The 27,742-nt window shown below is 44.1% G+C and overlaps 1 protein-coding gene across 1 annotated transcript; it reads left to right on the top strand.

The window, feature by feature from the left end:
• The first annotated feature begins 91 nt into the window (after window positions 1-91).
• bcl2b (BCL2 apoptosis regulator b) lies at window positions 92-25,872 on the top strand. The gene is made up of 2 exons (XM_069685425.1): window positions 92-1,154; window positions 22,594-25,872. The coding sequence occupies exons 1-2, from the start codon at window positions 612-614 to the stop codon at window positions 22,729-22,731; spliced, it is 681 nt and encodes a 226-aa protein (XP_069541526.1). The 5' UTR covers window positions 92-611; the 3' UTR covers window positions 22,732-25,872.
• The last annotated feature ends 1,870 nt before the right edge of the window (window positions 25,873-27,742 follow it).

Raw genomic sequence — 27,742 nt, 5'->3', positions numbered from 1 at the left:
GCGCAGCCAAAGGAATTACTTTGCGTGGTTGACGTCACAAATACCTCACCAGCAGCGCGGCCCACTGGCGGCGGTGGGCAGGGAGCTGCTTTGGAGGATATGAGGAGCAATCGTGGAAGAGGATTCAGTCCGACCTTGTCTGGCGCACAGTCTCGCGCCCGGTTGTGCGTAAACGCTGCTAAAATAGTTTGCGGCGTTTGAAGCCTCTTCCGGCGCGAACAACTTTGGCCTTCATTCATGTTTTTTTATTCGCAACACATCCACGTCAGGAACAGATCAACACTACTCCAACCTCTTCCGCATATTGGATTTCTATGCAAAGAGAAGGTCGCCTATGTCCCTTAAAGGATTCGGGAAATGAAGACTGCAGCTGACACGGATTCAGTATTTTTGGACTTTTGAAACGTTTTTGCGCCGATTTGATCTCGATGCTTTTCTTCAACTCACGAAGCATTTGCTCCCTCTCTGGGATTACTCGTTGCATTGCTTACATTTGAATATAATCGACTTTTGGATCCGCCTGTGCTGTGCATTGTACAGTGCACGACAACGCCATAATGCATGTTATTTAGGAAAACCTCTGTCTGTACAAAGTGCCAAATTAAGCCGGAATGGCGAACGAGTATAATCGCAACATTGTGGAAAAGTACATCTGCCATAAACTCTCCAAACAGGGCTACGAGTGGGGTTTTGATGATGACCGAGATGAAGATGCTGCTAATAACGGGTCAATAGTTGCCCCTCCACCGACTTTGGTCCGCCGGTGCCGTGAAGCCAGCTCCGGGCCTGACAGCGAGAGCATCCCCCACCTCTGCAAACGGCTGTCTGACCCGCACGCGGACATCCACAGAGTCCTGCGCGATGCTGGAGACGAACTTGAGAGACTGTACCAGCCGGACTTCACGGAGATGTCGCGGCAGCTGTACCTGACCTCCACCACGGCGCAAAGGAGGTTCGCGGAGGTGATAGACGAACTGTTCCGGGACGGGGTGAACTGGGGCCGGATTATCGCCTTTTTCGAGTTCGGGGGCACGGTGTGCGTGGAGTGCGTGTCGAAGGAGGAGATGACATCGCAGGTGGACAACATCGCGGAGTGGATGACGGAGTATTTGAATGGACCCCTGCACAGCTGGATACAAGATAACGGTGGATGGGTAGGTCTGATTCCGTCTGGTTTTGCAGCTGTGTGCCACGGGGGAGCGAAAGACCTCCATTGCTCTGGTTAAGAGGGTTAATCAGTCAATTCAGTTTGTGTGTACATATTTGACTGAGACCAAAACGTGCATTCTGATATGATTTAATAGAATATAACACCAATACCGCAGCTGCTGGTGACCATTAATATAATTCTCTACATGTTCTCATTACGCACGACAGCCCAAACTGTCGAGATGGACGGCCTCACTTATAATCTGCTCTGATTGGATTTTCACGATGGCTGTCAAACAGGCTTGACCAATAAGACGGCGTGCTCTGTCACACCTCCCGACGCTCTAAACAAGCCCCGCCCCAGTCTAACTGGAGAGCCAGTGGCTGCTGACATGGAGTGGAGGGGACATCCTGCTGTAAATCCAGAGGGAATTAAAGCTTATAAAAACAGAATTTATTGCATCACACTAGAAAAAAAAAGGAATGGCAACGTCATCTTTTGCGTCTAAAGCTTTATCCTCTGCTGCTGCTGCTGCTGCTGCTGCAATGTGAGTCATTAGGTCATGGTTGCAGCAGGATGGAGGAGACCAGACACATGTCAGCAAACAGAAAACTATTGAATTAATGTGTTTAGGCCCCTGGGCATGACTGGGCAGGTATCAGGGCCAATTTTGCACATTCATGTGACAGGTACTAATGCAGAGAGGCAGCTAACCTCTGCCTTTACTTGCACCACACATGATCTCAATCACAGTGAAATGAAAAGAGAGTATAATCAGGAAAAAAAAGTGCACCATCATATTCATTTTTGTGACCGTTCTCCTGTTTTGCAGCCTCCTCTTCTTACAGCTACTAAACCAATCTGCCATAAATTAGCCTCTAATTAACCGAGTCGCCCTTAATGTGAGCATAACATTTGTATTGCATTTGTATCTTAGCCAGAAGCTATCAGAATTGTTGTAAGGAGGCATCATCAATGATTCATATCGAACATTTCATCTCAAAGGGAAGGACCATTTAACATTCCCCTTGAGTCTGCCCTGCCCCTGGAGGTGGCAGGTTGTGCCACATATCAAAGGCAGGCAACAGAGGGAGGGCCCTCCAGGAACACAGAGCGCTAATCTGCAGCCGCTGTGTTTAACACGCAGCCCTCTGTGCATCTAGATTTGGACTCTTTTGTCTGCTTTTTCTGAGACCTGTGCCTTGAAGCTGGCACATTCTGGGCCGCCGAGATGCCTGCTTGAGGTCTCTGGAGCCCGTGCCAGTAGTCTGTGCAATAATGTAGGTCATCATAGTCTGTGTTTTCCAGCTGGGCGGAGATGACTGTATCTCTGCTCCTGTGCTTCCACTTTAGAGAGAGAGAACAGTCTTTTAATCCAGAGGATTATTCAGGATTATTTGAAAGCGTATGTTTCCACTTTAGGTCATTTTGGGAGATTTCTGCCCTCAGCACTGAGGATATATCTGCATTATTTAGGCTCTAATTTAATTAAATACAGAATATATTAGCTCATGTGAGATGTTTCAGCTTCAGCATAGGCAGATTGGAGTCTAACAGACACTGTTGCTTATTTATATGATCATTTGAATAACCTTTAGGTGGGGAATTTCCTGCAGTGTGTGTGTGTGTGTGTGTTTCAGTTATTACCTGACATTTAGTAACTGGCACTGCAGACATAGAGCTTTGTCTGTGCTGTGGGGATTTTTCAAACCAGCTTCCCTTTTCTGACCTCTTGGCAAGTGTTTGAAATGCAGAAAAGTCACCGAAGCGTTCAACATGTGCCAGAAAGGTTGTTTCCCCATGTTATCCAGGAGCCTCCTAAATACTGGCGAGTTAAAAGTTATTAGATTTTGTGCAATCCACACCGCAAGCTGCTGAAATTTCTCATCAGACATTTCCTAAGATTGGTCTCAGGGCTGTAGCCTTTGTTTTAGCCATGATTTTAGAGATACTGAGGTCATGAGTTTACCCCAAATGCACCCATTATCATAAACGTCTGACCAGATCTGCAATCAAATGTTCTGTACATAATATTTTTACAAATTAATATATATTGAATTGAATATATTGAGTCTATAAATACTGGGATCATACAATTAGATACATACCAACTTGTAATTGTTAAAGGGTAACCCCCCTAAATGAAAATTCTCAGAAAAACAAAGGACATGACCTCAGCGTCCCTAATGAAAGTTACCGCCAAGACAATGGCTGCTAGTGTTTGGGAATAATCAGGAAACCAATCAGTTTTAGTGTGAAAGCTTTGAAGGGGTTGTGATCGAAGGTTTTCATCCAGTTTGGGGTCACATATGAGGTCACAGATTTCCTTGATTTCATCCACCATCTGGAATCAGGATACAACATTTAATCACTGCACCCTTCTGATGAGCTTTTGGTTTTGTGAGGGAACAGGGAATAAACATAGCTAAATGTGTGTTTAGACAGGTTATGTTTATAGTCATTTACACTGTCCATTGTGTTTTCATGTGCAGGAGGTGAGTCTTGTGAGCCTAAAAACAGAGCTGGGGGCTAATCAACCTACGACTGACATGTTGACATGTAGAGTGGTGTGGAAACAGCTTTCTATCACCCACCCTCTGTTTCCTGATGTTTTTCAGCCCAAAATAGGAATGCCCACTAATTGTTGTTGAGTCTGGGCATCACCTGCAAGTCAAATATACTTTTCGTTAAACAAACTATCTGCCCTTTAAAAATAACAAAACAGTTACTGTGTTTGAAAACCCAGCTGAGGTTGAAATAGCTCCCATTCTGCCCTGATTACTTCCCACAGTCTGCGATGTAAAAAAACTGTCCTCTTCATTGTCCCGGACACTCAGTTTTCTCCACCTGTATAAATCCGGCCTTTGTGGAGGCAGAAATTGCACTCGCCAGGGGACCTTTGCGTTTAGGCTGCGGCTTCACCCACACGTGGCGGTGCACCTGTGTTTATTTCCAGGCCCGTGCAGTAAATACCAAGTGATTGAACAAAGTGGCAGACGGCGGCTGACGTGTGAAATTACATGCTTGACCTCAGACATTTGACTGGCTGAGGGGGCGGCATGGAGCGAAATGCCAAAATGTGCTCAGAGAGGAAAACAGCAGTTTCACAACTTTGGAAAGCTAATTGAAAACAGCTTCAGAAAAGATATACCTAAGGTCCAGATCACTGAAAGACCTTGGATTGATTGGATATCATTTCATAAAGACATCAATGAAACCTTTTATTCGTGCTGATTTTGCTAATCCTGTAATCTTCTTGCTGTGCCACCATGATTAGCGTCATTAAGTCACCATGACACCATAGTTTGGTAGGTTTTCATTAGCTTTTATCCTGCAGAATCACCAGGTCATAATTTTATACAGTTTAATTCTTTGGTTTGTGTAGCTAGTAGTCAAGAGGAAGGAGTCAAATCAACAAATACCTGTAAAACTAATGATATTCCTATCTGCCTCAGCTGAAGCAGATAGGAATTCTGAGGCAGGTGGGAATATCTGCTAAACATCCACGTTAGCATGCTTACTTTAGCATTTAGCTCTTTACAGCCTTACAAGCATAACTGAAAAACATCAGCATGTTAGCATGCTTACTTTACCATTTACCTCTTTATAGCTGTACAGTGCCGCTAACATAACTGCTAAACATCATGTTAGCATGTTTACATTAGCATTTAGCTCTGTATAGCCTTACAGCACAGCAAGCAAAAATTGCTAAACAGCATGTTAGCAAGCTTACAATTTAGCTCTATTGCCTCACTAAGCAGCTAGCATGGCTCTAGACGTGTCATGTTTTATGTAGCTTGTACACGAGAGGAAAGGGTTAAATCACATAAAAAGCCCTATTTGAAGTCTCAAACAGGAGGATCGGGTGTCTTAGGAATGCTGCTAGCCAGGTGGCCCATTTCTCTGAGTGTCAGGTGTGTATGTGTTTTTGTGTGTGGGTGGTGTGTGAGGACAATGTAAGTTGGCTTGGGTTGGGTCCATCCTGTGGGGGATTCCCTGAGCACAATCTGCTGGTCGACGGGTGGGACCTGCATGTTGCTACGGTATTGTGGGCATCTGGCTGCGCCCCTCTCCTCCCTCGTTGAGGCTGAGTGGATGTGGGACAGCGAGGAAGTCATTAATCTCCATATAGGTGACATGTCGGCGTAGAGGAGGGAAAAAACCCAAACAAACTCGCTCACAAAGGAGGCACATGCAGCCACTCACAGGAAAGAAATCCCGATGAGATCTCACTTACATCCAATTTGTGTCTCCGACATGCAAATTCAATGTGTGAAACAAAACTAAGTGTGCCAACACACAGGAAGTGTTCGTGGCTATGTTTTCCTCGGCTTTGAAGTGTTCTCCCAACAAAAAGAAGTCTGTGTTGACAGTGAAAGGACTGCTATGTTTGAGGACACATGCTTTTACAGTGTAATGAGCTCCATAAAGTCATGATTGATTTCCCCCCTCTGAGCCACAAATCTTCTGTTTCCGCTCCGCGTGCCGCCACAGTTGTTTCCTTTTTTTCATCTGTTAATTTGTTGTTGTTAATCAATCTGGACTCACGAAATTACAGAGCGGGATGAACTCTTTTTTGTGTTTGCAGCAATCAGAGGAATAAATGATTACTCATGCAAATAGCATCTAGGGTTTTCCCCCTCCCACCAACCATTTTAAAAGGAGAAATAAAAACATCATTTCACAGATGGAGAAGTGAAAAGTATCTGTATGAGATCTTCACAACAATGTTATCTCTTGATGTGGACTCTCCGTTCTGTAATGGAGACTGTACACCACAAAGGACCTCAGTGTGGCGAGAAAGAAGCAGCCAAGATTTCCCCCTGTACTGTACCCCCTTTTGCTGCACAGGCCTCAGTCGCTCGCCATCTGCCGCTGTGTTTACACCCATCAGCCCGGCAACTGTAATCTCAGAAACGTTTCCTTCAGATGCAGGCAGCTCAGGGCCGTAACTCCCCGAATCAGCCCGACATGAATACATTCTTTCAGGAACAGGCCTTGAGAGATCTCCAGTCTTTCTGCGATGTGGGTTTCAGAAGTACAAAGACCTTTGTTCCAGAGATTCTGTCCTGTTACTGGAAAGAAAGGGAAGATTTAATCACCCTTTATAGTTCAGGTGGGGCAGTCTGAGGAACAATAAAGAGACTGCTTAGGTCAGTTTTGTGCTGAGATCACTGGTGTCTGAATCACTGCCAACAAAGACTTTTGCATCATTAAAAAAGTGATGTTATTTGTCTTTTCATGCCTGCATCCATGTGTGTTTTGTTGGCTTTTATGGACATTTTTTTGAATGGATTCACTCACAACTGCTACAATACATTTCTTGGACTCAATTTCCAAAAGAAAAACAGGAGATTTTAGATGTATTTGCCGTCATTTGCACAACATAAGGTTTTGTTACAGTTGGATCCAGTGCAATGAATAATTCAACTTTTTATTCAAAATTTGAGCTGCAATTCTGTTATTTTCTGACAATAAAATCCATACAGATCCTCAAACTGTAGCCATGCTGTTGGTGTTAATTATAGAAGAGTCTGGTATCATGAAGACGGAGTAACACGCTGTCTCTCAAAAGCTCAATCCACCCAAACAAAGGATTCTCTTTTCACCAAACTGTTGACTGGAACTTAAGGTCAGCCATTCAGTTTGATGTCTTTTCAGCTCGACATGACACTCCTTCTTTAAATGTTGTGTTTACGCCATCTTTACCATTCCACACATGCCGAGCATTTTCGTGAACATGCCAGACTTGTGCACCTTTTGTTGTGAGAGGGAATCACTTTAACTATTAAGTCTGTTACAGATTCTCTGTGTATTTCTGTTGCTTTGTGAGGGCTGTTTCCACGACCTCGCCTCTCCCCGGAGACCCTCCACCCTGTTCTGTGTGCTTATTTCTGGTCCTACTCAGGAGAGCTGGAGGAATGTCTGCAGGGGAACAGCGACTGTAAATAAATAATGGAGACGACCTGGGTGTTTCTTTCCTGCCTTGACCTGAGATGGGTGTGTGTGTGTGTGTGTGTGTGTGTGTGTGTGTGTGAAGCTGGTTCATTCAGGAAACACTGAAGGCTGTTTGCTTTCTGACGTGTGTGTGTGGTTTATGTTTGTTTACTTTGAAAAAAATAGTCCACATGTAGGCATCTGGGGCCCATGTGAGCAGACAGATTGGTGGTTGTGAATTCAGCCTTATGATTGTGTTTCCTTTTTTTATTTTGATCAAATCCGTGATCACCTCAACCTGCTGTTTTCCTGTTTCATGAGGGACACGTGCCTGAGCTGTTTAAAAGCACCACTATCCCAGTCAGGACACACACTGATGAATAATACATGGGGCGGATAAACTCGGACTCTAAATGGATGTCCCTCAAGTAGGAAGTCTGCCTTACCTCTTCTTTTCCCCTCTTTTTTCTCATCGTCTTCCTCCGCACATCCGTCTTTTACCTCCATCATCATTGACATGCTCATTTACACACATCCACGTGCCCAATCCCTTCACAAATGACACGCTAATACCCTGAGACCTGGCTTTCAGTGTCAGGTAACGCTCCTGATTCCTGAAAAATGCAGGGACATCTGAGAGGCCCTCTAAATATAGAAGTGTTGCCATCGCTGCTCCCGTGTGGTCCTCTAATTGTCGTGTTACACATAAATCCCTGCCCTGTTTGCTTCCCCGCTATCACATCACAAACCCGCCGCCAATCTGCATGAGAAAAAAAAGATCCTAATGAACCATTTGAGACGGCGGATAAAAGAGTTTTCCACCTTTCCTGTCATGGTGGGAGCGGGATAATGAGGAGCCTACTGAGACGCGAGTTGACTTTGCCAATGGGCACACCCTTGTAAGCTGTGCAGAATATCAATATAGGGCAAGGTTAAACGGTTCCTCCCATTGTCTCGCTACTGTAGATATTTTTGGGACAAACTCCCTAAAGGGTTTTTAAAAGAGATTTGATATTCTCAATTAATTTCTAACGCAACAATAGCTACTGCTGTTTGAAATGCATCTGGGAGGGTTTCTAAATTACTTTCTTGTTCACAAAGAGGCAGCCTGTTGCATACACAGCATAACCTCAATAGTTGTTAAAGAATCCTGTATCTGTGTATGTAAGGATGTGAGCGACTTAGACAAGGGCAAAATTGTGATGGCTACAGGACTGGGTCAGAGCATTCTAAAACTGCATTTCTTGCGGGGTGTTCCTGGTCTGCAGTGGTCAGGACCTACCAAAGTGGTCTAAGGAAGGAAAACAGGATCATGGGCGGTCAAGGCTCATTGATGTACATGAGGAGAGAAGGCTGGTCCGATCCAACAGAAGAACTACTGTAGCTCAAATTGCTGAAAAAGTTGATGCTGGTTCTGAAAGAAAAGGTGTCAGAACACACAGTGCATCGCAGTTTGTGGTGTACAGGGCTGCTTCACCACAGGCCGATCAGGGTGCCCATGCTGACCCCTGTCCACCGCTGAAAGCCCCTACAATGGACACGTGAGTATTAGAACTGGACCATGGAGCAATGGAAGAACGTGGCCTGGCCTGGTGCGTGTGCATTCCATACTTGGGGAAGACATGGCACCAGGATGCACTATGGGAAGAAGGCAAGCCGGGGGAGGCAACACGATGCTTCGGGCAATGTTCTGCTGGGTAACCTTGGGTATTGCCTTCATGTGGCTGTTACTTTGACACGTACCACTTACCAAAACATTGTCCAAGTCCAGCCCTTCATGCAAACGGTATTCCCTAATGGCAGTGGCCTCTTTCAGCAGGATAATGTGCCCTGCCACACTGCAAAAATGATTCAGGAATGGTTTGAGGAACACAACAATGACTTCAAGGTGTTGACTTGGCTTCCAAATTCTCCAGGTCTCAATTCAGTTGAGCATCTGTGGGATGTGCTGGACAAGTATGATCCATTAAGGTCCCACCTTACAACTGAAAGGACCTGCTGCTAACGTCTTGGTGCCAGATACCACAGCACACCTTCAAATGTCTAGTGGAGTCCATGCCTCGACAGGTCAGGGCTGTTTTGGTGGCAAAGGGGGACCTACACATCATTAGGCAGGTGGTCATTATGTTATGGCTGATCGGTATTATTACCTATTTCAACACAGCAGAATCATATCAACATTAGCTCTCATTTGGACTCCTGACAAATTTATTTCAGTGTTCACTTTACTTTTGGTTCAGTTTTGGTCTCCACACTGTGTTGACCAGCTAGCGGCTAACTGTCTGTCGTTTTGTGCTGAGCACGTAGCACATGATGTTTTTTTAATGGTATCTGCAGCTACAGACGTGATCTGAGAGGAAACCAAAGCATAAAGAGGTTGGAGGTCGAACAACCTCAAGAATGGGCTGAAAGATGCTAAAATGCAACAAGCTGCAGCATCAGTTCTCCGTATAGAATCATAGACAGTTGCAGCTCCAAAGTCTATCATAAAGGAAGCGATCTGCATGGCCAGATACCACCAGGGACAAATGTGAGAGTATTGTTTTATGATTTGGGTGAATGGACCCTCTACAGTTTATGGAGTTCTTCTGCACACACAGACGGGCAAACACAGAAGCGGATGCACTGGTGCAAATCAGTTATTTGCTGTCCACAAAATGGCTGTGTACACACTCACGGGCATATACATACACACATATAGTGTGGCACATCAGCGTGTACACACAGAAGCGGATGTGGTGGTGTGAATCAATAATGCTGTGTTGTCACAGGGTGACATGTGAGCCATGGCAGGGAGCAGATGGCCCCGGGGTGCCTTGCTTCCTGTTAGTCGTGCCATTCAACCTCGACACACACAAACACACACATTCAAACACACTCAGCACTACCGTCTCTGCTGGGATTTCCCGGTGCAACTAGCCACAGCACTGGCCATTAACAAACAGCATGCCATTATTGGCTTTTTTCTGAAATGCTGAGTACATGCCCTCCCAAAAAATGACAACAGCCAGATAATGGTAAATAGATTTCTCTGGCTCGTCCATGGAGGTCTGGGCCAAATAATTCTCTGGACCCCTCCCCAATTTTTTTTTTGCCAGCAGAGCAAATAGCCATCTGGAAATCTGATCTGTTCCAGTGGACGCTGAGTGAGGTCAGCCATTGCTCGGGTATCACTTTGACTATGTCGTATTGATCGAGCATTTCCGATGGTTTGTGTTGGTATCTCTGAGCAAAGACTCAATTAACGCAGTGAAGCGGTGGCTGTAAACGTCAGGTCGTGTATGACGGTGATTTATTGAAATTCATGCTGTAGGAGAGAGTGTCTCTGTGGAAAGACCTTGGCGAGATGTTTTAGCACTTTTATGCTGACGGCTTTCAACTGGTGTGTTTGTGTGTGTGTGTGTGTGTGTGTGTGCGCGCTCCGGGTAAAGCTCACCCAGCACCACCCTCTTGGCAGTCACCTTTGATGGCGTCTGATTGGGTTTGAAGTGCAGAGAAAACGATACGACCCTGGTGTTTGAAGATAAAAGCTTCGCCAAGGGTGCGTTGCTGGTGCTACATTGTGTTTCAGGGCAGCGACGAACGCTCGTCAAACACCTCGCCGTCCTCAAATCTTCATGTCCGCCACAATCTACAACCAGATTCTGTCAGCATGCGGCAGCGAGCAGACATTTTGTTTCTGTCACATGTACCCCCTGCTGTTTTCAGAGGACTACAACTGCACCCTGCTTCTGACAGGGTTATCTCGCCGTCTGGGGCATACCTAGTTTTAACATGGTGTTACATTACTGGGTCGACTCTGACTATGTGTGCTGCCTTTAATTGGTTGTAGGGCTGTCATTACTGCTTCAAATAGTGACGGATACTTCAAAGACAACACGGAATATTCAAAACAGACACATGACAGTGATTCCTTTTCTTCTCAGGTATTTTATTTAGCATTTTTTGACAATATAGTTGTGCTTGTTCGGTTTTCTTACGATGCAATCATCTTTTTTTATGACGCCTGGATTCAGTTATTTCAGGCGCCATCTTGCTTTATGGAGAAGTGTTAACTGTGACATGTCTAGACGAGTCTCATGTGGGCAAATTTAACCACCAGACGTTTAATTAACTCTGCAAATTGACCTATAAAGTGCTTCATTTATCTCTCACATTTTGTGGCTCGTAGGGGTCGCTGAGAGAAGAAGAAAGAGCCCAATAAGTATGCATTTTCTCTACTTTAATCTACATGTATTTGACCTTTGATTATCACTGTGTCAAATAATCAGCTGGCTTTGCGAACTCATTTTCTGATACCACCCACTCCATCACGACAGCCAGCCGGACCCCCTCGACCTTCAATGTTTCCAGATTTGAATTAATGCGAGGCCAAATCCTCTGCACTCCAGACAGGACGGTGCATGGGTTAAAAAATATTCCTGGATGAAATGGCTGGACTTCACAAGGTGTCTTTGATCATTAGGTGAGGCTAACCGGGTTTAGGAGGAGGAGGAGAGACGGATTATAGAGCGAGAAACAGGCAGTCTGGATCTTCTTGCTGCCACACGGGCTGCAGCGAGGTCGAGACCAGCGGGGTAATTGCTGGAAAAAAGAATGGATGGTTGGCAAAGTGTGATCAGGCCACCAGGGTTGAGAGACCAAAGCAGAATGGAGCAAGTAGAGCAAATGGGTTTGATTTAATTGGAGTTCATGCTGTTAGAGTTTAGAGTAGGAGTAGATTAGCTCACTCCATAGAAATTTATAGAGCAAAGTTGGAGAAAGTCGCCTCTAAAAGTCATCTGACTCGACAATCATCTGATTCTCAGCTGATCCATCTGCTGACTTAGAAAGTGGAGGAATGTGCTCGTGAAACGTCCACATGGGCATTACATAGCACAAATAAATAGATCAATAAGTAGAAAACATTTCCAGCTTAATGTAAAGCATAAATGTGTGTTTCCTGCGTGATTCAAGTCTCTGTTAAAGGCAGTATATTTAATATTCACTGTACAGCACAGTCGAGGACGCTGTCACTGAATACCAATAAAGACATTTTCTGTGGATTATTCCCAGAAGAAAAAGCCTAAAAAAATCCCCCTCCTCTATTATGAAACTGCCGTGCCTTATTAGCTTTCCACACATTTTCCCACCAGACTCTCAGTGTCACAATAGGCAAACTTATTATCATTCATCAGGTGGCCTGTGCTTGTTTCCCTTTGCTCTCTGCACACAGACAGGGAAGGTCACACAGCTTCGAGTGAGCCAACCTGCTCCACACAGTTCAAACAATCATCCCTTTTTAAAGCACGTGGCTCTCTCTAAGGTCTCTGTGAGTCACACTCGGCTCGGACCAAAGAAAGGATGAAGGGCGAGGAGTTGACGCTGCTTGATTTGGCTTTATGTGTATCCATGTATATCTGCAAAGTAATTAAATGTAGTTATTATATTACATAATGAAAGTCTGTGGAGGAGCTGTGATCCGTTCAGTCCTGCTTGGTTATCTCAAGGTTCATTCCTCCTCGTATCTGGCCTCTCGCGGGCGCACACAGTGCAGTTGTTTGTCTCCGCACATCAATGCATTCCTCTCATTCCTCTCCCCCCTGGATGAAAATCAGCTGGTTGCCGGAGAGAGGTCATTGAACTTTTCCCCAGTGTTCCCAGCCTGAGAAGGGAGAGCGGGATGGGGGGGGGGGGAGGCCAGAGCCGGAGCCAAGAGGACGTCTGAGTTCATTCTTGAGATTGTTTTTAATACAGCTGACGAGCTAACGGAACATGTGTGCCTGTAGTTCTATGATTTCTCAGCCGGACGTTAGATTGTGTAAGAATAGTTACTGCTTCCCCTCCTTCTCCTTTCTGAAATGACCTCATCCTCCATGCAGGATAGAGAAGTTTAGTCATGGATTTCACAATTATAGCTCTTATTTCCTTTTTTGTCTCTGTCCTCTGACATGATACCCTCTTATGGAGGCTGAAAGTACCCGTACGAGTTTAGACATTTTAAATAAGAGAGGGTTATTTTAGAGGCTTAGCAGCAATTTATCAGCAATGATGGGAACACAAAACCCGGGTCGACACGCTAAATCCCGCCCATCCCGTTCCGAGCAGCACTCGAACATCGTTCCAAATTTGTCTTCGCCGAGTTTGATGAATAGACAGAATGAGTAATAGATACAACAAAGACCTAACCACCGTGACACCTTCACTGCTTACTAACCCTGTTTCGGGCGCGTTTGTGACATCAGCAGATGATCAAAGGTGTACCTCAAGGAGCCGCGCTACAAACAGATGATTGTTTTCTCTGACATTATCGGACATCTGAGCTCCTCGATGTGCCCCACTCTGTCCCAGACTGCGGCCTCTCTCATTTACATGGGCAACACGGAGAACACACCGCCGAACCTGAAACCTGGCCCTCGCGTGCTCCAATCACATAAACTGTTCCAATATCTTGTTGCCAAAACTGGCAAGCTTTCATTTAGCGGCCGACTTTACAAGACGTCTCCTGTTTGAAAGAGGAGACTTAGCTTTGATGTTGTAATACTTTCTGCTCCGCTGACATCTTTAATTCTCTATTAGGTGATATTACGCTCGATTTGTTTGGCAGTGCTTCCTAAATTAAAGGGAAAACTTGGGGTTTCATCAAAGGAAAAATCACTGCTTGTTGCAAACATAAAACTTGCCCTTTTGTTCCAGTTTGCGTCTTCGACTTGGAGCGAGGATTTAAGAGTCTGTAATGGTTCAAAACAAACACAAATCTCTTAGTTACAGTGTCTAACCAACTGTAGCTCTCCGCCAATGCTCCCCCACCCTTTCTCCACGGTATTAGTATGACTACATGTTTGGCTCGCCTCTAGTCTTTCCCTAGTTACCCGCACAGAATCTGTGATTTAACCATACTTGGCTCTGTCACAGAGAAGCCATAGTCTCAGACCAGACGATGATGTCATCCCACAGCGTCTGTCACAGGAAGTGACTTAACAGCGGCTGAACTTTCAAGCTCTTTTGCAAAGACTTATCCAATCACAGCTGCGTGAAAGGTGCTTTCTGAACATGTCATTCTGTTACATGAGGTTTGGAACAAAAGGAATTTGGTGGAACAGAAAGGATGAATGCTCCATTTCAAAAACAAAACAGAATGACTTCATTTCAAGCTCAGAACAATCAGGACACCACATCGAGCGTGCTGCAGATGGTGTTCCCACACATCCCATTCATTACACGGCATACAGTAGTCGTTTTTTGGCTCAGATCACTCGGTCTATTTTCAGCTCCATTGCATTTGTGCCTGCGGTTGTGTGGTCTCAAGGTCTGCAGGGGTCAGTGGATATGACTTTTAAGGCTTGAAGCAGCGTGCCACCCCTGTCGCAGGAAATGAGCCTCTCCCATGGGCTCTGTTTGTCACAGGAGAAGCAACAGGCCACCTGGGAATCTGCCGGTTCCCACGGTCTCTATCTGAGGTCTCTATCAGGACCAATCAAGCAGAGCGGCTCGGCCATGAGGGAGGGGATCCCACGCTCACTTGTTTGTTCAAAATAAGAGGTGCTCCTGCTCCTCCACACCGCTATCCAGATCTGATTTAAAGCTGGTTTAGAGCAGTTTGAAATGTGAAAGTTTTCCATTTGTGTGTAATCATTAACCCAATCTGCTGAGTGAATGTGGAACATGGCTGCGCCTTCATGCCCCGCTGAGTGCTACTTGTTTTAAATGCCACACACAGTACTTTAATTTACCAAGTGGCTCTTTATTCAAGCATTCCTGTGTCGAACATCTGAATAGAAAACCCTCAGATGGAGAGTTTCAACAAGATGATCTCAGAAAAGGCGTCATTTCTTTTGGGCTTTCACACGCTGACATGGATTTCTGTAGCCACAATCACGTCACTGGAACAGTCGACGTAATGCGCGAGGCTTCCTCGGAGAGAACGCAGAGCTATTAGACGTCCAAGTGGCAGACATCCTGTCTTTACTTGAAAGCCACTCAAGCCAGGTTTTAATGCACTCCAAACACACCGGCCTCCACAAGTGTGTGGATGATGACTCAGCGGGCCCTTTTCCATTCTCTACCTCTGCTCTCACGCGTCATCGGTGGCCTTTTAAACATGCTCTGAGCGGCGGGGGTGAGAGTTGTTTTATTACATTGTGTAGCGCTGAAACAGGAGCTCAGACGGAGCCTCTTGATATTTATAGCAGCAGAACAGTCTTGCCGCTTCTGTCCTGTTTTACTATTGTCACTTCCTCCTGCGCTGAGGGCCGGATGGGCTCGGTGCAGACATCCCCAGACGAGGCAGACATCCCCTTTCAGCTGCATTGTATCTATATGACGAAGCCATTGTGCCACATTTAGGCAAACGTGAAGGATTTTGGATCAATTGTAGAGGCTGGAATGGGTTTCAAGGTCAAAACCAGAGCGCTGGCTTGTGTGTGAGAATGAAAGAAACATGACTGAGATTTATTGTGAGGGAAAGGATTGTCTCTCTGCGGCTTTCTCTCTGCTTTGATGTGTCTTCGCTCTGCATGCAGAAGTGAGAGATTGTAAGTGATACACTCTGAGCCGCAGTAAGGTGTGCAGAGAGGAGAAGTGAAAGGAGAGCAAACACAGTCTGTATCCATCCACTCCGAGCCTGCAAGGTCACCCAGTGCTCCATTTCATGTTGGATCAAAGCTGGTCAATAAAAAATCAATGGGCTCAACAAGAATAAAGGGCCTGCGAGGATTAAATAACTGCTCAGTCAAGGTTAAGTAAATAGATCAGAAATGTTTGTTGTTTGAAAATGTGTTTGTGCTCAGAAAAACTGCACAAATTGGACGGTTTAACTCCAGTGGTTCTCCTCCTCCTCCTCCTCCTCCTCCTCCTCCTCCTGCCTCCTTGATGGGATGAAAAAAACAAGTGAAGCGTTATTCATTTCCAAAGAAACCAAAGTCTCATGTGTAAAGTTACTGTCCTCATTTATCTGGTGGTTCAGACAATGAAAAATGGAGACAATAAAAATACGCAGAGTGTCATGAGGAGTGTGGGTGATTTACTGGCGATCACGTTTCTTGTTCCAGTAGAGCAGCCTCACTCCCACGGGAGAGCGCGCTGTTTTGTAAACACACAAATGCTGCTGCTGCCGCTGACGCAAATTTGAATATTTATGAGCCTTTAGGGTAGCATCCACCACCGTCAAAGCCGTTTCTCGCTTTACAGTCGAGTCCAATGAAAGAGCATTAACACATATGAAACCTGAGTCTTCAATGAAACTCAAAGCGAAAGCAAATTAAAAAAAGGTTTCCCATTTCTTATGATTCAAGTCAGGACGCATTTTCTGTTCTCTTTTTATAAGACAGACTGACATTACAACAAAGTTAACATATTGTCAGGCAATAAAAAAAGCTGTTACTTCATTTTGGATGAATTTATAGGGATATTAAAAGTGTCTATAATTCCTTGTGGGACTTGAGGCTTGTACTACCTTGTTTTAACTGTAAAAATTCAATATATTGTTTAGTCTAGCCCATTCAATGCCAAAAATAACTAAAAGGCTAAGTAACAGTTTTCAGAGCTCCAAGCTAACACACTAAAACTACCTGTTTTAGCCGACCAACCATCTTCAAACCCCAAAGATTATCCATTTAGAAAGATATAAAACAGAGAGAAGCAGGAAGTCACAATTCAAAATAATTTCAGTATTTTTTTCTTAAAAATGGCCCTGTGATTGACTGTCTAGTCTGTAAGCCAGTAGCTGTAGCTAAATATAAGAGTAGCTAGCAGCTAGCTAGCTAATCTTAGCACTGTAAGACTGTTAAAAAAAGGACTTAAGGAAACAGCTAGCTTGGCTATGTCTGAAGGTAGCCAAACTATATATATATACAAATTTAACGTATTTGTGGCGTAAATGTGTCTGAATTATTTTGGACTTCTTGATTTATAGCCTTATTGTTTGAATATATGTGTTTTGTTTTGAATCAAGCTCTCTACTAGGGTGTGTGTTTTCCAAATTTGTAGCTATCCAACCAGTTTGTTGTCATTTAGCTGTGAGGTTGTTGTTTCCAAGGATTGCATTATTGTCACAGTGCAGTGAAGGGCTCAGTGTCCTCAGCTCCAAGCTGTTGGGCAGTGCTGACACACGGGGATTCACTGGGTAATGAGAAAGCCAGCAAACTCCTCCGTCATCTCATTTTTGCCGGGCCAGTCGATGGATGACACTCCAGAGACTTGATCGAGCCTGACCTTGCTTCCAGACAGGAGCTTAACTGTCCTCTCACCTATTGTGTCTGGGAAGGATTTTTTTTCCATCTGCGTCTACATTAAAAACAGATCGATTGCAGAGGACATTAATGCCTTCCTTGCATTTTTTTCCCTTACTCCCATTACTCCCCCTCGGCTCCTGAAATGAGAGTTTTGTTTGACTTTAATTAGCTGCCTAGAAGTCTGGAAGATGCTCATTAGGAAATCAAAGCGGGGCGGCGGCAGCAGCGTATGCAATATTATCAGTGCGTTACTATGTGCATGCTTTGGAAATAAACAGAGCGTGGGGAGACGCTCGGTTCAGAGGTGAATATAGCAGCGAAGCCACAACAGGCACTTTAATTACAAGTTGAACCTTAACCCACATCCCTTTCTCTCAGTCTCGGTCTGGCCGCAATTACCCACAGAAACGTCCCAAAACAGAGATGACTGCCTAATCATTTCTCTGTTTTTGGCAAAGCGCAGCTTGGGGTTTTAACGGAGTTATCCAAGCGCACAAGATGACTCATTATCTTCCACACAAGTCGAGGGATCATTCCCAATTGTAAGGGGGATACCCAAAGGAACTGGCAAATGTTTGGTATTTCCTGTTGCCCTTAAGATGGCTAGTAGGGCCATCCGAGAAAGACAACACTGAAAAGTGTCTTTGTGTCCATGAGAAAGACGCTGAGCAAAAACCCAGAGGTCCAAATCATGTGAAAAACAAATCAGAGGTCGAGGACAGTCTCTCTCCCGCTGGTGGGAAAAGTAAATCATGTGTGAAGCTTCCAGCCCGAGTAACCATGACACTCAGGCAGAAAGTTGCCACCCCATGGCTGAGTGCTGGATCCTCTCAAGTCCTCGCTGTTCAGTCTTTACTCTGTATGTGTGTCTCTCTGAGGGATTCATTGTGTGCTGTAAAAACGAAGGAAAGGGAGTGTGTAAACCTTTGCTAGGCATTCTCCCATTGGATTCTCGGCTTCTGTAGGGCGGCTGTGACCTTTAAAAAGCCATTGATCCAAAGAATGAATACTGTAGAGAACTGCAGCGTGGACTTTATTTCCCAGATGCACACCTGCTGTCGATGGCAGGTGGTTTGCTTCGGGCTATGAGATGAGTTTTTGAGGATTATAGAGTCTTTTGTTGATGTGATGAATTGTCCTTTCCTTCTCCTGTCAACCTTGTGTGTCCTCCTCTGCCAGCTGCTTATTATTTTTCTTTTTCATAATAAAAGTCAATACAAAAGGAGAAAGAGCGAGAGAGAGGAGAGGAAGGAAAAACAGCAGGTACCAAGGATTGTTTTTCACAATTCTCACATGGTTGTGGCAGCTCTGCTTGCTAACATGTGGGTGAAAAAGTTCCCTGAGCTGAAGTAGAACATGCCTCAGTCTCATGATATCCACCTGACACCCTCCCTCCCTCCCTCCCTCCCTCTATCTCCGCTTCCCGGCTCTCCCCTGGGTCACTCTGAAAGTTATTACCGTCCGTGCCCTTGTGGGATTCTTTTAAACATCCATCACGGCTCTTACGAACCTCTTACTGTAATTGGCCCGCTTTTGTTTCAGACTTAAATAGATGATAATCTATGCCGACTGTCTGGGACATATCGAGGACACGCATCATGAGTTTGCCATTTTGAAGAGACTTGCATGCGGTCAGTCACATGCACTACTGCCTGGACCCACTGACTGGTTTGAGGTATTGCCTCAGCAAACTGTTATTTTCCGCGAGTAGGTGGAAAGAGAAAGATGGAGGCAGTGTTTTTGCCAACTAACACATTCCTCTCAGCTGGAGGTCTGACTGAGAGGCTTGTTCTCTAATTAATACCTGGTTCCTGCAGAGGATCACTGAAAGACAGGGCTTGTTCAGTGTTCTCTATAATAAAGATAAGGTAAGCTATAATAAAACATTTCAATCCCATATTTAGCCAGCAAGGTACGGATGTGTCAGTTGACCCTCTACTGTGGTCCTCATTGAAGCATCTCTTTTGGATTGCCATGGGATTCTTAGACAGATATTCATGGTCCCTTTTAATGACTCTCTTGATCCCTAATTTTTCCATTAGAAACTGGAATATCATGTTAAATATCTCAACAGCCACCAACTGGATTGGCACAAACTTTGGTGTGGACATTCATGATCATGAGATGCATCCTAGTGACTCTAATGATCCCTTCCTTTTCCACTAGCATCAGCAGAAGGCCGATTACTTCATTTATCATGTTAAATATCTCAATATGCACCTCATGGATTTACAGACATTCATGGTTACCAGAGGATGAATCCTAAAGATAATCCACTTACTTAGCATCTTAATGTGGTTAGCATCAGTGTATGAATGCCATTGGTGATATTGGTGATCCTGCAAAACGTATGACATTCCCATCAGCCATTGGTTTACGTGGTGTTTCGTGCTAGTTAGATTGTGTCTGAGATCAGAATAAGCTTTAAGGCCAGATATGTGAACACATACAAGGAATTTGCCCCCAGTTTTTCCTTCCTCTCAGTGTACAGACAGAAATAGACGTATGTTTAAAGTTGAGGTGAAATGAAAAATGTCATATTAATCCAATTAGATCACATTCCCGGTAATATTGTGCATCTATTTGACAATATAGGCCAAAAAAAATACAGAAAATCCATTTCTTCGTATTCTTATATCAAAATCAGATCATTTTTTCTTTCGGTAAAACTAAATTTCACGCGTGCTTACGTAAGTTAGCACCAAACAATTTCAACTAATCAATCTGCAACATTTAGCTGCAGAGCACCAAGAACGCTCGGTCAGTTAGCTAGCTACTGCGCTGTGGAGAATGTCTGTCTAAGCTTGACATAACATTAAACTCCCATTTAAGTAAGTTAGCATACTAACATGCTTAACTGTGGTGGTGAAATGGTAAATATTACACCTTCATATGATTAACATGTTAGCTTTGCTTTTGAGTGCACGTTAGCATGCTGACGTTAGCATCTAGCTTGAAGCACAGCTGTGGCTAATGATGAGTTCAGTCTCACAGAGCTGCTAGCTTAGCTGGGAACTTGTTTTAGCCTTGGATAATTAAAGACGCTCAGCTGCAACAAAGGAAATGCCATGTGGTTAAAGATATTGCAGACTGATTTAAGACCGCACTGTGTTTAGACACCAGAGGGCCTAAAGTGGGAAGAAAGTGCTGATCCTTCCTGTGTGTCACCGACCAGCCCCCAGTCTCAGGAATGCAACAGGACGGAAAGGGAGGAGAGGGAAACAGGAAATACTTTTGTCTCCCCGCAGCGCTTCAGAATGGATCTCTTTTTTTAGTCCTGTGTGGTCTTTTGTTTGATAAAAGGAAACTGTATATTAAATAATGACACTTCTGCAAAGGAGTGTAATGACCCAGTTTTGCTCCTTCTTCTGGCTCAAGGTTGATTGTAACGTGTGTATTCCAGTTAGAGTTACACACAACATAATTACTGTAGGGTAAACTGAGTTAAATCAAGACAGGTTAAAATAGAATAATAATATATTCCTGCGGGGGAGCTGACACTGTGATGTTGTAGTAAATTAAACTTAACAATGCACCATTGTTCAGAGATAGGTCAAGTTACAGCTCATAACAGAGGCATCAAAGAGATCTAATGTAGAGCTCCACAACACAGCTACTAATGTGGTTAGCTGAAAAAAAGATCTGATATTCAATAGGAAACTATTGATATCCTCTCTCTAAATACACTGTCTTATATTGTAGTTTAGTTCCACATAATCTAATTGTGTGTGTGTGTGTGTGTGTGTGTGTGTGTGGGAGAGCGAGAAGCTTAGCACCATGACTTCCTGTCCAGCTGTTCCCGCTGTCACTGCATGTGAGCAGATGTCTGTATTTCCTCGTCTGAGACTCACAGCCGTGGTATTTGCTCAACAGCATCTTACACACATGGTCAATTTGTAACAGACCCCTTTTAAAACTCCTGTTAGCATCAGTAACCAAGCCCCCTCCGAGTCACATTAATATATTTATGCCTGAGTGCTGCAGCGCTCGTCCACATGCTAAAAAACACACCAGAATCTGTCGACATGCAGTTGTGAATGGGGTCTTTTTTTTTTTGTGAGTCCCGTGTTGGTTCGCTGTGTGTTTCTGTGTGTTGTGTCTCACTACACGGAGGGCGTCTGAGGTTGTGCGTAGGAGGGTGGGATGAACATTAGCGGATTTGCTCGCAGAGTGAGTGTAATAACACTCTATTTTCACCCATATTTGGTGGTAGGCAAGGGATTTTCATTTTAAAGGATCAGTTCACCCAAATTACGGAGGTCTTACTTCCCTCTGGGATCCAGCCATGCAGGTAGTTTTAGTATTGCTGAGGTATCTGCCCTTTATTGCTGTTTCTCAAATACAATGAAAATGATGCAGTTTTTTTTTATCCTTTTAAAAGACTAGTGTGTAGGAATCAGAAAAAAACAATATTCCGAAGTACATTCTCATTGGTGTATAATGAAATACAAACTGTTGGGTTTTTGTTACTGTAGCATGAATCCTTTACATCTATAGAAGGAGAAGGTCCTCTTCCACTAAGCCTGCTATGATGTATCTTAAGTAAAAACACGATGGACAGGACAACAAACTAAACGCTGGTGCCAAAGAGGGCCTTTTGTTTTTTTCGTGACGTTCGCAGCTTAGGTATAGGTTCTCCTACATGCTTATAAGGGGAGGTTGATGGGACAACCTTACCGCTCGGTGCCACTAAATCATACACACATGTCCTTTAATAACCTCAGCAAGTAAGCAGGTTACTGGTGCTGTTATTTATTATTCCATTTCATGACTCCAAATGAAATACCATTCACCTCTGTCGTCAAATCTGAAAGTAAAAACATGTTTCTAGTCAACTTGCTTAATCATATTATTTTCTGTTTTCTGTTATTTTCATCAGATCAGACCATGATGGGCATTTATTTTTATCCTGTAACTATTAAAAACAGATAAATGACTATGAGACACACTGTTGCATTCAGGACTGTAGTCCTGCTGCTTTAAATACTCACAAGAACACAAAACGTGTCTTCATCCACGACTAAAAATAGTCCCTAAATGTACACTTTACTTGTGCTTGAGTTATGTTTGAATTTTTTTATATTTTAGTAAAACACTCAGCTGAACTTTTTCGTAAATAAAGTTATATGATCGTTTCATTCAGTGGGAGCAGCTCCAGTCTGACCCTGTGTGTTGTTTTCCTGTAGACTCCACCCATCAGATAACCAACGGAGGCAAGAATGCAAACATAGGTAAACACATATTCTTCGACAGCACAATTAACAGTCTGTCTCTCTCTTCCTGTCTCTCTCTCAGGATGCCTTTGTGGAGCTGTACGACAGGCAGAGGGACTCGGTCTTCAGCTGCTCCTGGCCCTCCATTAAGACGGTCTTTGGTCTGGCTGCTCTCGGGGCCGCAAGCCTCACCATCGGAGCGTACCTTACACAGAAGTGAACCAGCCCTCTTTGTACCAGCAGAGACTTTATTCCTCCTCCTCCTCGCGCCTCTTCTTTCTCCTTTTAAAGACGCCCCTGACCCCCTCAGAGACAATCTTCAGACTCTTCCGAATCTGGCTCTCTTCAAAGCCCTCTCTCAGAAAACTCCCTCTTTCTCGCCCCTCCATGTCAAAACAGACACAAATCAAAACAACTGGCGCAACCAGATGCACGGCCCAAACTGTGCAAAGGACGTCCTGAAAAGAGGCAGCTTAGATGTAATCACACTAAGCCTGAGTGCAGCTGAGGAGAGGGGAGGATTTATTTTTTGTTCTGCCTGCTTCTGTACTAGTTATAGCATGAATGTTGAGTGTTAGCTTAGACGTTGCATGTGTCAGAGCTCATGCGGGACCTCTATTTTGGAGGCCTTGATGATGGGGGAGCGCAGCAGGGACAATGACTGCCCCAACGCCGGCGAGGAAGCGGCTGCAGCCACGCCCCTGCTTGTTAGGGTGAAGAACCCCGTTTGAACTGTGGCTGACTCCGGTTACCACCCCTGCAGCCGTCCTTCAAAGGACTTCCTCCACAGAACAGCTGCTCAGAATGTATAATGGAAACGGAGAGTTGTGAGTCTACTGCTTCAGACAGATCCAATGAACTCTGAACACACTGCACCATTATACACGCCCTGCCTGGCCTTTAATAAGCCGAGGAAGGGCCAGGGGAAGACTGAGGTCATGCAGAAAGCTCCTTGACTTTTATCTTGGGTTTAAGTTTTTGCAGCAAATTGTGTGGGTTTTATATCAGAACAGGAGAACAATCCTCAAAAAGTGATACTGAAATGTTGACGAATATGCTCAGAAAAGTTGCACAAAAAGTAAGGTAGAAGCAGAAATAAGGTTGCATTTTGCATCTTAAGAAGAGAGAAACAGATTTTAATCATGCATTCCTTGACTAAAGCCACCTAAATGACTCCCCTTTAAAAGCATCCTCATTATTTAACTCCAAAAACAATCACTTCTTCTCTGTTTTCTACCTCTGCTGCAGCTTTCTTTACCCTTAACTAAATCCGTTCATACTCAGATTGTTCGGGCTCACCCAGATTTCAGAGCTGACCCGCTCAACATGTGTCCTCCGGGCCTCGCAGCGGCCCCGTAACGCTAGAATCCACCCTGACAAAGACATGTGTTGACGTGGACTGAGATAAACCTCGCCTGGCTGCAGATGACCGAGAGGACGAGCTCGGCAGCAGGGTTTCATTTTAGGACTGTGTGCTGGAACCTGAGATGTCCCCCCTCTCTCCCGGTCTGCAGATGCATCCAGTCATTGATTCGTTCCTCTCAGCCTGTTTTTATCGATGTTTGTCTTGTGTTACAGTCGGATAGAAATTTTTGGGAACGCTCGCAGGCTCCAAAATATTTTGTTGTACTTAGCAAGGTGGTTCTGGAAAAGTGTTTTTCTTTCTTTCTGTCATTAAAATCTTCAACTTCTTTGTTGCATGGATGAAAGATACTGTCTTCACAGGATAGATATTCACTGTGCGTAACTGTATTTAAAGCAGAATATGTTAGAGGATAACAAATAACAGCGAAGAAGTTGCTTTTTCTATTTATTGAGAGGTACCAGATCACAGATTTTTTAACAGTTCTTTGATTAAAAATTTTCTTTTTTTATTTCTATTCTACGGAATCACACTGTAACTACATTTTCTTCCTGGCTGCTATAATAACAAGAAAAATGTTTAAAAAGTGAATTTATGTGTCGTATTCATATTGGCTTAAGGCTGCTATACTGTCGATTTTTAACTCTTACTTACAGCTTAAACTGCCACAGATTTACAGTATAGTTCTAGAGAGCTGGAAACCAAAGTTCACTTGTATTAATCTTTAATTTAAAAGAAACAAAAAGTAGCTTAACGAGAATACATGTCGCTTTACCTCGCTGAGTCTGTTCAGTGAGGGTTTGTCTAGTGTTACTGTAATATATCAGCTTAACTCCTGTCAACGTCGTGCTCCCATGATAACTCAATGCTTACCTGCCAGACTAAAACCTCGTCTCAGTTATCACCATAAAACACCAAATTATCATTACTAGGGATGCACGATATTATCGGCACGTTAGCAGTATCTGCAGATTATGGCTTGAAAATGACATGTCGGCATCAGCAGATATGTCATTTTTCTGCCGATATTTTCCGCTGATAAAACAACGCTTTAATTCTGCCTAAATGCTCGATGATTCCCTAAAAAAGCTTGACGTAATGCTGCGACATTAACTCAGAGCGAGTGTGCGTGTGCACCGCCTGCGCAAAGTTATCAACAGTATACAAATAACGACTAAAAAGTCACAGAAACTCGAGTTGATGAATAGAAGTTAAACAACTTTCATAACTAGCTAACAGTTAGCTCACATTCTCCTCATTTAACCGGACTTAACAACATCAAACACACCGAAAACGCTAACAGATTGTAACATAAACATCAGTGCAAAACTTACATATTCATGGACACACACACGATAAAAAGAGTCCATTGGCGATCACCGATGTCTCCGTAGTAGGTGCAGTAAACAAGTCCGGGCATGTCTCCCTCACTGCTGTGTTTGGGGGGATGCTGCATTCAGGTGCGCTAAGAAACGTGAGTGATCAGACAAGTCACCTTTTGTACGACGCCTCTTCAGTCAAGCGTGAAGAAGGGGGCAAGATTGTCTGCGGTGTGGCAGTTTTTGGCTACTACAATAAGAGTAGGCATGATATCAATTCCACTACAAGAGAGACTTGATGTTCTCTGCAATTAGGTGGAAAAAAACATGTGCCTAATATATCGAAAATCAGCAAAAAGGGTTGGAAAATATCGGCATATCGGATATCCAATATCGTGTATCCCTAATCATTACAACAGCTCCCAGTGTGTGCTGTTCCCAGTGATGTGTGTGAGAGAACCAGAGGAAAAGCAGGAACAGTCCAACAGCAATATACTGTAATTTTTATACTCTCTGTGCATATATGAATGTAGACACTATGGTTGCTGTACTGTTTTACGTCTATAATCACAAACCTGTAGCACTTAAAAAAAGTGAATTGTGTTTCTGTTGTTTACTGCTATATCCACGATAAGCTAGCGGGATCATATTGTTCCTAATAAACCAGATTTCTCAAGCAGCTGCAGTCCGAGTTCATGTTGCGCCTGCTTTCTTATCGATTCTCAGCCTGATTTTTGTCAGCAAGACGAGAGAGAATAAGAGATGCTACGGTGGAGAGAAGTGAATCAACATTTGATATCTATCCTCAGCTATGTTCTGTAAATATAAGCCAGCTTGTGTCAAAGTGACAGTCTCCTTGGGAAGGAGCAGCAAGCCGCCGCACCCCATCAGACATCAAAGCTGTCCCCAAACACTGCACTTGTCAGCCTCCCTCTTCTGCTCCATACGCTGCTAAACACGAGTGCAAAAACCCCAAAATGCCCCGCGGCCAGGTTTTTTTTTTTTCTCTCAACACCCCCTGCTTCTGTTCTGATCACACTTGTCTTCAAAGGCTGCAGCGCTCGTGCTGCTCGCTGGAATTTGTGAAAAGCATGATGCAGTAAAACTAATGTTGAAAGAGTTGAGTGGGTGCGAGAAAATGAGGGGAGGGGAGCGTAAGACAGTGTGTGTGTGGATATATATCCCTGAGGAGAGCAACAGCAGAGGGGAAGTTCATTTGGGCTGGAGCCTCCACGCAATCCCTCCTCTCTCTCCCACTCGCCATGCATATAAAATGCATGACACGCTCTGAAGAGGAATTTTAAATCAAGCCCGAGACGTTCAAAAGAGAGTCCAGTGTGGGTGTGGATGCTGAATGTGTGTGTGTGCGTGTAGAGAGAAAGAGATGGGCAGTGAGGAGAAGAAGAAGAAGAAGGAGGAGGGGGGGTAGGAGGGTGAAGCCCTCCTGCCTCTTCTGCTTTAGGGCTACAAGGTGTAGAGGAGGCTTTCCCAGCGCCGGGTATCACAGGGGAGATTGGGAGATCAAAGCAGATTGTCTGGAGTAAAGTCTGGTCCGGTTTCTGGCCTCATTTGGAAGTCCATCAGATCCCAATCATGGTACCTCATCCTCATTTAGGAGGCAACCTTTGCGGCATTAAAAACTTCCTGCTGAAATCTGGCAATTTCCTAGAAAGAGATCAAAAATGAAATGCACAGAAATCATCCATCTCTTATTGGAATGTAAATATTCAATGAGAAAGAGGTCGTTGCTTATTAGACCAAGATGGCATCAACTGTTTAAGTCTCTTGGAGTCTCTGGTGCTGTGTGCTACAGTGTCACCTTGTGGCTGCTCCACACACCCTCAAGCAGGCTTTAAAACATCAGGATACTACGGTCTTAAAAGTGGCTCATTTATAGACTGAATCTAAGAAAAATGCGTAGAAATATTGCTTTAAATATAGAGGATGGACCCTAAGCAGCTGTAGTGTTGAGCTGAAAATAAAACCAGGCACGTCTGCCAATCCCTGCACTAAAATATCCTGAGGGCAGTGTGCCATGAAGAGGAAAAAGCTCCAGGCCTGATAACGGCTTACAGCTCCGGTGATGATTATTCAGACGTCTGTGGGTTTTAATATTCTCCTTAGAAATGTCTAATGAAGAAAAGGTTGTGAGATAAGAAGGAACGGAGGCACGGAGAGCGTGTGGTGTACAAATCACGTCTGTGATCACGTTCGAGCAGCAAACCCAAACAGACCGAGTGAGTAAAACTCTTTCATGTTAAATACAAGCTGAACTTCTGTACACATACCATGAGTGTGTTTTCAAACGTATTTTGAGGAGATGCTTTTTCAGGGGTTTTGGCTGCTCGTGTGTCTGGAAAATAAATGCTAAATTAGGACAGTGTTGTAGAAATGTTGCTGCAGTCCATCCTAAAAAAACAGCTGAATAGAGAGGTTTGGTTGTTTCATGTTTGGGCAACAGATTGATGTCCATATTATAAGCATTTTATTCGTGTAAGTATTTTAGAACACAAATACTCTAATCTAATTTATTGAAGTTTTTATAATTC

This window comes from Semicossyphus pulcher, unplaced genomic scaffold, assembly GCF_022749685.1.
Source record: "Semicossyphus pulcher isolate SPU_LCO1_2020_fin unplaced genomic scaffold, fSemPul1.0.p SCAF_7, whole genome shotgun sequence".
In the NCBI taxonomy this organism is placed as follows: domain Eukaryota; kingdom Metazoa; phylum Chordata; class Actinopteri; order Labriformes; family Labridae; genus Semicossyphus; species Semicossyphus pulcher.
Note: the sequence above shows the minus strand (reverse complement) of the source record. Positions and strands in the feature narration are given on the sequence as shown.